The following is an 8,582-nucleotide window of genomic DNA, read 5'->3' on the forward strand; positions in this document are numbered from 1 at the left end:
ACAAATTGATCGTGGAGAGCCGAAGACAGCGGCGCGCCTTCGGCTTGCTTCAGTGCTTGTAGTCTTCTCTAGGTGGTCTTCGGATCTGGATGTAATTTTTATTATTTCTAGTTTTCATTGTACTATCATGATTGAAGATGAATAGATTGGAAGTTTTTCTCGCGAGGATTGCATCGTCGACGGGATAGGGTTTCGGTCCGTAACTCGGTCGCGAAACCTTACATATACCCCACGAGAGGGTGATTTTGCGGACCATTATAAAAAAAATTAGAGGCTGAGCAACCATATGGGCTTTGATCTGATTACCTTATCATTGGTCAGAGCAACTCGTGTAGCAGTACGTTTGATTATTCTTCAAAGGAAAAGAAAACATGCTATGTCGTACGGTCTGATTGAAAATTGTGAAAAAAGGCATGAAATCTTTCTCTCATAATAAAGCAGCTATTATTGGTGTCGTCTGTCGTGGCAGTTTTGCTGAAAACCCCTGACGTTCTTCGAAATCAACCCGCAGTTCGAATCAAAGTGAAAAAAACGAATCTTTTTTATAATTTTACAGAAACCCCTATGGTATCCCTAAATCAACCTGCAGTACATACTTAAATGAAAAAAACGAATCATTTTTTGGAATGCTTGTAGAAACCTTCTTCAGTTTTCATAAAATAGACCCGCAGTACATACTTAAGTGAAAAATGAATTGTTTTCGGTATGTTACAGAAACACCCCTATAGTTTTTAATTAATTAATTTGTAGTTCAATTATCAATGAAAATACTTTAAAAAATCATATCTTTTATACGACAACTCCAATTTTACATTATTATATATGAAATTTTATTAGAACATATGTAGAATCTGAATATAATGTTAGTTTATCTATTTATTTTTTAAAAATTCTGTTTGTAATGTAATTTTAATCAATAGTGATGTGCATAATCTAAATATGATGTTATTTTATCTATTTAACAATTTTAAAATTATATTTATGCTTTAATTTTAATCAATAGCATACAATTAATTTTTTATACCAAGGCCGTTCCATGTTGTTAATTAATCCGCGGTTCAATTATAATTGAAAAATACTTTAGAAAATCATATCTTTTAAAATGTAACTCCAATTTTAAATTACTATATATGAACTTTGATTAAAAATGTGATGAATCGAAATATAATGTTAGTTTATCTATTCATTTTTTAAAGTTTATATTTATTATAATTTAATTTGAATCTATAGTGATGTGTACAATCTAAATATGATGTTATTTTACCTATTTAACAAATTGTAAATTGTATTTATGCTGTAAGTTTAAATAAAGGTTTAAAGTTATTATTATTAGGTTATGACGTGTTGTATGATTTGCTTACGTTGCAACGTACGGGCTCTTTTGCTAGTGAATGATAAAGTGTCGAAACATGCAACGATTATGGCCTGGCCATGCACGTACTTATACCACGTACGGTCCACCAAAGACGCACATATATACGTACGTATGACCTAATAATGTTGAGCAGCAGCTTGGCCGTCGCCGTCGTCGTCGCGTGGCTTCGTGGGAGAAGGGGGGGGGGGGGGGGGGAGGGTAGATCGATGAATGAAGTCGCGGCAGTTTTTGAACGTGGTGACGCAGAACAGCTTCGGAGGATCCCTGATGGGCCGCATCGTCCACCCAAAGAAGCATCTCTTCTACCCGTCCACGTACGGCCCAAGCACCTCCAGATCCAAACAACCAAGACGAGTACCTGGGACTGGGTCTGGGTCTGGGTCTGGGTGGATGATGTCTAGGACGGCGTGCTGCGGCTGCCCCCGCCCCCGCCCATGCTCGGGTTCATGCCCGACGGTACGGTGTTGCGGCACGCGTGTTGCTCTGACCCATGATCGGGACATGATGTGGGTTGGAGACGGTAATGTGCAAAAACTTGCTCTGTAATGTGCATACCGAGGCTGGGGACGGGACGGGACGGTACTTACGTGGGTTGGAGGACGGTACGGTGTTGCGGCACGCGTGGGTCCGGTCGATCCTCTGTATGTCAGACTGGACTGGATAGGCAGCGTGGCATACCTCGGGGACGGTATATAAGTTGTGCATCCACAGGAGTTTTGCGGTCATGGAAACGGACGGATGGTGAGGAGTGCGCCGACCATCGACATGAACCCACACTCTAATGTGCAAGCTAACTAGTCACACACAAACAAATCGACCGGATCAGAGGAGGCTCACATTCGCAGTTGAGCGTCGCGCACGACCGGCTGCACGGCGCTTTCACGCGCCCGCGGAGCCGCCGGCCAGCACGAGGAGCACGGCCGTCGCCGTCGCCGTCGCCGGTTGGTGGTGGTGGTGGAGATTGCTTGACGGGCCACACCTGTGAGCCACTCTTGGAGTTGGAGTTGGAGAAAGTGTTCCCAAAGCGGCCCAAGCCCGCCCCGTCCCGTGCGTGCTCCCAAAGGTCAAACCTTTTCCCCAAACCCCACCCACCCACGCGCGCACCACAATGCCGGCGGCGGCGGCGTCGTCTCCGGCCACCGCGCCCTCCTCGTTCCCCTCCGCCCGCGTCCACAAGCCGACGCTCCTCTCCTTCCGCGTCTCGAGCAAGCTCAGACCCTCCGCGGCCGCGGCGTCATCCGACCCGGCCCCGGCCTTCAGGTCCGTCACGGCGTTCGCGCCGGCCACGGTGGCCAACCTCGGCCCGGGCTTCGACTTCCTGGGCTGCGCGGTCGCCGACGCCTCGCTCTCCCTCGGCGACACCGTCACCGCCACGCTCGACCCCTCGCTGCCCGCCGGCACGGTCGCCATCTCCGCCATCACCTCCCCGTCCCGCCCGCGCCTCGCCGACCGCCTCTCCCGCGACCCGCTCCGCAACTGCGCGGGCATCGCCGCCGTCGCCGCGCTGCGGGCCCTCGGCGTCCGCTCGCATGGCGTCTCCCTCAGCCTCGCCAAGGGCCTGCCGCTCGGCTCCGGGCTCGGCTCCTCGGCCGCGTCCGCCGCCGCAGCCGCAAAGGCCGTCGACGCGCTCTTCGGCTCCCTGCTCCCCCGCGACGGCCTCGTGCTCGCCGGCCTCGAGTCCGAGAAGGCCGTCAGCGGCTTCCACGCCGACAACATCGCGCCGGCCATCCTCGGCGGGTTCGTAATGGTGCGCAGCTACGACCCCTTCTGCCTCGTGTCGCTCCCCTGCCCGCCGGCGCTCCGCCTCTGCTTCGTGCTCGTCACCCCTGACTTCGAGGCGCCCACCAGCAAGATGCGCGCCGCCCTGCCCAAGAACGTCGCCATGGGCCACCACGTGCGCAACTCCAGCCAGGCTGCCGCCCTCGTCGCCGGCGTGCTGCAGGGCGACGCGGCACTCATCGGCTCCGCGATGTCCTCCGACTTCATCGTCGAGCCCACCAGGGCGCCCCTGATACCTGGAATGGCCGCGGTGAAGGCCGCCGCTCTGGAGGCCGGTGCGCTGGGATGCACCATCAGCGGAGCTGGCCCCACCGCGGTGGCTGTCATTGAGGGAGAGGAGAAGGGGGAGGAGATCGCCCGGAGGATGATCGACGCCTTCCTGTCGGTCGGCAAACTTAAAGCGACCGCAACCGTCGCTCAGCTCGACAGAGACGGCGCCAGGGTCATCTCCATGAATGGATTGGAGTAGAAACTAGAGAGGTACCTTTCTTATCTCTGTGTATTGATTGAACATGTTCTTTGTGATTCTTGTGTCGTAGATGTTTCCCAACTCAATGCCGAATTAGTTTGTTATATGGATACTTCGTTTTCGGTTCTATGGAGTACTTGTTTTGAATTCCTAATAAATGTGTGAAAGGAACATCTGGAGGTCGATTTAATGTGAACTTTCAAACGTATTATCAATCACTGTCTGTCTTGGACAGCAGTTTCACACCAACATGGCTATTTGTATCAGTCAAACCTTTTATGAATCCAAATACATGGGATCTTTAGCTTCTCCTTGTATTTATCTTAGTGAACACTATGCCATTGCCCATTTTCATAGTCATACTTGAGGTTTTGTTGTAAGTTGTGTCCAGTCCAAGGAGGCGCTAGTGATCAGAGTATAATTAGGGTGAATTGATCGTGTTCTCCACAGGGAAATGTGTACAAAAACTTTCAAATTTCTCAAAGCTAGATCAACAGAACTGAGAGGATAAAACTAGTAAACTGGCTGCAACACTGAACAAGTTAATGAACGCGCAAGTACCAAACAAAGGATGAGTCAGAAAGAACAAAATGGTCTGAAGCAGTAAAGTTTGAAGATTAGACACAGCACTAGTATCGAACAATTTCTCATGAGTAATCAAGGTCAGGAATTAAGCAGGATAAAGTAACAAGACGAGCAGTAACAAACAGAGGTCTTTGCGAAATATTATCAAGCAACAAGCTCACGAGGTTCTGAAGATATGGATTCAGGCAGCTACACAGATTACAGGAAGCAGCAGTGATTTTCAGAGGGAAGAACAGTGCAGAACCGAGTGTTACATGTTGAAGGCATTTTAAGGAGATCTTGGGGATGGAGATAGTTGGGAACGAACTCGCTTCAGATCTCACTGACGCCCATCGCCCACTTTTCTCTCGTTCTGCCCCCTAACTCTAGCTGCCGTCCAATTACCCTTTTCTTTCTCCTCCTGATCTGATCTCTCCCCTGTTCTTTTTCCCATCTAGTCCCTCAAATACTTGGTTTAACACACGAGATGATTCCTTATTCTTTCATTTGAACGCTTGCTCCCTTTCTTGGAGTGTAAACAGGTCCAGTTCCTCAAATGCTTTGTTTTTGATGGATTTTGGTGCCTTTTCGTGCAAACCTACAAAAAACAGAGTACTGTAACATAGCTCGTTGGTGGCATTATGTATGCAGGATTTTAAGTTTCCAAAGGTTAAACATGCCAAAATTTAGATAAAAAGAGAAGAATTCTGTAAGAATGACAATAATATGTAGAGAGATCAGGTACTTTAGGGGCTTGGATCCTTGAACCAGCACAATTTTTTCTTGTTTACAGCTGTGTGGAGGAAGACTGCAGTTGTGCTTCGCTATCATGTATAAAATGCTGATTTCGATGTGCAACAGAACCATCAATAGTTTGAGCTTTTATGCTTGTTGGTACAGCATTTGCATGTGTGCAATACAATAATGGTACTTACTCTAGGATCGCTTTAGCGATGTAGTGATTGGATGTGTCATCGAGCAGCTATTGCTGAAAGTGAAAGATGACCAGTTGTCCACACATGTTTTCTCACTCTTGGCGATGTTGCCTACCTGTTCTTTCTTCGCCAATAATGAAACCAAAAATGGTTTAGATACAACAGGTTAGCCTTTGGGAGTACATTTATAGGATATTTACATTTCGAGTTATTCTGTGGATAGTTGTCTAGTCATCCTGTCTACCGTTTCATTATTACACGATTATGATAGCAGCCTTATGCAGCACGTGGCTTTTGACGAATAATGAATCTATTTTGTCTCATTTCTGACTCATGCGAGATATCTGCTTACACCCTGTTTCTTGTATCTGCAGGTTCCATTGCTCCGTTCCCATTTGTGTATCGGCCTGAGTTCTTTTTTCCATTGATCGCAATAAGCTGGTGTGATGTAGTCGAAATAGAGCGTTGCCGTTCGGCATGGTCCTTGGCAGAACAACAATGCGGTGCCAAATCTTGGCTTTGTTGTAATTTGGGTTCGTTTCTCACACTGGATGAATAAAATGTTGGTTGGTTTTGAGGTATATCCTGACCATAAATATTTGTTCATTCTCTTGGGTGTTGCTGAACATAATATTGGTGTGAAGGCTCACTTGAATAAATACTAGTTGTACATATATACTAATAGCAATCAATAGAAATTGATGAAGCACTAGCAATATACATACTAGCAAGCCTATACTTTCTTATATACTAGTACTAGCAATATACTAGGCGGCGAGGATGGACATGAAGACGGTGGACCAGGCGGTGAGGGCGAGGGCAGCGACGAGGTAGGTCCAGAGGAAGATGACCGAGCACTCCTCCTGTGCGACGTCGTAGAGCTGTGCCATGGTGCCGATGCTCATCGCGGGCGGCAGCGCGAACTGGAGCATCAGCACGTACTCGTACAGCGGGTCCGGCGGCAAGAAGCCGAGCACCCTCGCCGACCTCACCACCGCCACCCCGACCACCGGCAGGATCACGTACCGCACGCAGATGATGGCGGCGATCACCCACCGCGACATTGTCGTCTTGCGCATTCCTGCCAGACCATTTTTCAGTTTTCAGATGGCCTGAGACTGACAGACTGAGAGAAATAGATTCAGTTGTTGTTTACCTTTGGTGAGGTTGCCACCAAGGATGAGAATCACACAGGGGATGGTGCCATCTCTGCAAAACAAACAATGCCATAGTTTTTCAGTCAGGATGAGATGCACTGAATGTGTATGCAAACTGAACTGGGCAGGAGATTGCATCTTTACCCGAGCAGTTTGAGGGAGTCCTGGACGACTCGCAGCGGAGCGCTGTCGCCGATGAAGGCGGATCTCAGCCACGGCACCGTACCGACGGTGAAGCCCAGAACCTGCCATGGCAAATCAGTCAGCAACCAGCTCATTTCAGCTGCAGATCTCATTTCCTTCTTATTCTTCTCAAGTTGTGATGATGATGGCCACCAGATTCTTCTAACTTGGTCATGTTGAAAGGAACTAGCTCAACTTACCGCCCCGACGGTGGGCGGCGCCATGATCTCCTCGACGATCTGCTGTGCGCCCTGCTTCAGCTTCGCCCACAGGCTGTCGCTGCTCGTCATCTTGCCGCTCGACAGCAATGGCGTCAGTGCCGCCTGACAGAAAAATCCAACCAGGGTGGTCAGAAGTCGGCCTGGCCGGGAAATGCGAATCGTCTGCGGCTTACTGTGTGGTGTTGGTTCGACAAAGACGACGGCAGCGAGAAAGGCCTGCCCTCCTCGTTCCAGCTCGGCTCGTCTTCGTCTTCCTCTTTTCCTTTCTCCTCTGGTCTGACGCTGACGATGACGGTGACACCGACGGAGTCCTTCTTGTTATGGTCATGAGCTTCGGCGGCAGCCTGGTCGGCGACCATCCTCCGGCATACCTCGCTGGACCGCTTCATGACGCCGTGCGTGTGCGTCCAGATGTACAGCCCGCCGAGCGCCATGGAGAAGGAGGCGTAGGAGAGGCCGATGCCGGTGCAGTCGCCGCCGAAGGGGTTGCCGTCCTCGCGGCAGACCGCGGGGATGACGATGAGGAGCAGGTTGCCGAAGTTGGCGGCGGAGCAGGATGCGACGACCAGCCCACGGAGGTGCGGCGGCGGCCTGAGGACGAGCACGGCCAGCCACCCCAGGACCCCGCCGGCGAAGAAGACGATGCCGATGTTCACCGGCATGAACCACCTTGGATTATATGTATGTCAGCTGGCTGGTTGATCAAGAATTGAACATGAATGAGAGAGTGGGATGCAGACCATGAGAGTGCGTCCTGGAGGGTGACGGTGGAGGCGAGGCTGGCGAGCAGGAGCGCCGGGGTGAAGACGGCGTAGACGACGCGGTTGAGGTCGGCGCGGGCGGATGGGGCGAGGAGGCCGCAGCGCGGGGAGGCGAGGTAGGCGCCGAGGAGCGCGACGAGGAGCACCTCCACCACCGGCGTCGTGGCCACCGCCAGCAGCGACACGAACCCCATCTTACACTATAATATATGGTGGATGGATGGATGCATCGGTGGTCTAGCTCTAGTCTAGTAAGGTAGAGTGAAGATGATCGGAGGTGGGCATTTATCCTTGATTCATGGACCGGTCGAAGATCTGTAGAAGCGGGCGGCGTCGATGATGATGGTGAGGTTGTTGGCGCCATCATGAGATTCAGATCGGCCAACCAATGATTCGACCCATGCATGTCTTCGAGGACAGACAGTCACGTACTCTTACTACTGCGCCGCATATGCATGGTCTGTACTCACCTCCATCAAAGAGTCGGAAAAGCTGCGCCACGAGAGAATTAATCTGTTGTGGTTAGATCATCTTCAATAGAAGATGCAAATTTAGAGATGTAAAACAGAAATTTACATCTCTAACACGTGCTTTTTGCATCTTCCAAAAGGGCTAACTACAACGGATGAAGTGTAACTCCAATAGGTGATGCAAAATAGAGCTATAAAAATTAGTGGGTGGCGGCCGAATCGGGGTGGCGGCGGAATGGCACGATTCGGGTTGGCGGTGTCGGAGGGGAGCGGGGTTGGCGAATCGGTGCCGTGATGGCGTGAATCGGGACGACGACGGAGGAGCGTCGGAGGGGTGCAGGGGTGGTGAATCAGTGTTGCGATGGCGCGAATCAGGGCGGCGGCGTGAATCAGGGTGGCGGAGTAGCGGCGATTCAAGGCGAAGAGAGGAGGAGGAGGAACGACGTAGGGGCGGCTGTGTTGGGGAACGTCACATGGGAAACAAAAATTTTCCTACGCGCACGAAGACCTATCATGGTGATGTCCATCTACGAGAGGGGATTCCCGATCTACGTACCCTTGTAGATCGCACAACAGAAGCGTTAGTGAACGCGGTTGATGTAGTGGAACGTCCTCACGTCCCTCGATCCGCCCCGCGAACTGTCCCACGAACCATCCCGCGATCCGTC

General features: G+C 50.6%; 2 protein-coding genes across 2 annotated transcripts; one reads left to right on the forward strand and one right to left on the reverse strand.

Annotated features, from left to right (window-relative positions):
- The first annotated feature begins 2,395 nt into the window (after positions 1–2,395).
- Positions 2,396–5,703, forward strand: LOC123403938 (homoserine kinase-like). The gene is made up of 2 exons (XM_045097845.1): positions 2,396–3,634; positions 5,497–5,703. Exon 1 carries the CDS (start codon positions 2,484–2,486, stop codon positions 3,621–3,623), a length of 1,140 nt encoding a protein of 379 aa, XP_044953780.1. The 5' UTR covers positions 2,396–2,483; the 3' UTR covers positions 3,624–3,634; positions 5,497–5,703.
- A 5-nt stretch (positions 5,704–5,708) lies between these two features.
- LOC123403937 (protein PIN-LIKES 7-like) lies at positions 5,709–7,777 on the reverse strand. The gene is made up of 6 exons (XM_045097844.1): positions 7,424–7,777; positions 6,857–7,352; positions 6,663–6,785; positions 6,424–6,524; positions 6,279–6,331; positions 5,709–6,203 (listed from the first exon to the last, which is right to left on the reverse strand). Exons 1-6 carry the CDS (start codon positions 7,636–7,638, stop codon positions 5,890–5,892), a joined length of 1,302 nt encoding a protein of 433 aa, XP_044953779.1. The 5' UTR covers positions 7,639–7,777; the 3' UTR covers positions 5,709–5,889.
- Between the last annotated feature and the right edge of the window lie 805 nt (positions 7,778–8,582).

Source organism: Hordeum vulgare, chromosome 6H (genome assembly GCF_904849725.1).
Source record: "Hordeum vulgare subsp. vulgare chromosome 6H, MorexV3_pseudomolecules_assembly, whole genome shotgun sequence".
NCBI classification, from domain to species: domain Eukaryota; kingdom Viridiplantae; phylum Streptophyta; class Magnoliopsida; order Poales; family Poaceae; genus Hordeum; species Hordeum vulgare.

Bases quoted from the DNA above. Each gene is read 5' to 3' on its own strand.
- LOC123403938 (XM_045097845.1), top strand. From the start codon at position 2,484: ATGCCGGCGGCGGCGGCGTCGTCTCCGGCCACCGCGCCCTCCTCGTTC.
- LOC123403937 (XM_045097844.1), bottom strand. From the start codon at position 7,638: ATGGGGTTCGTGTCGCTGCTGGCGGTGGCCACGACGCCGGTGGTGGAG. The intron at 7,353-7,423 runs GTCTGCATCCCA...ATATAATCCAAG, and splicing joins CTCCAGGACGCACTCTCATG to GTGGTTCATGCCGGTGAACA. The intron at 6,786-6,856 runs GTAAGCCGCAGA...TTTTTCTGTCAG, and splicing joins TGTCGAACCAACACCACACA to GCGGCACTGACGCCATTGCT.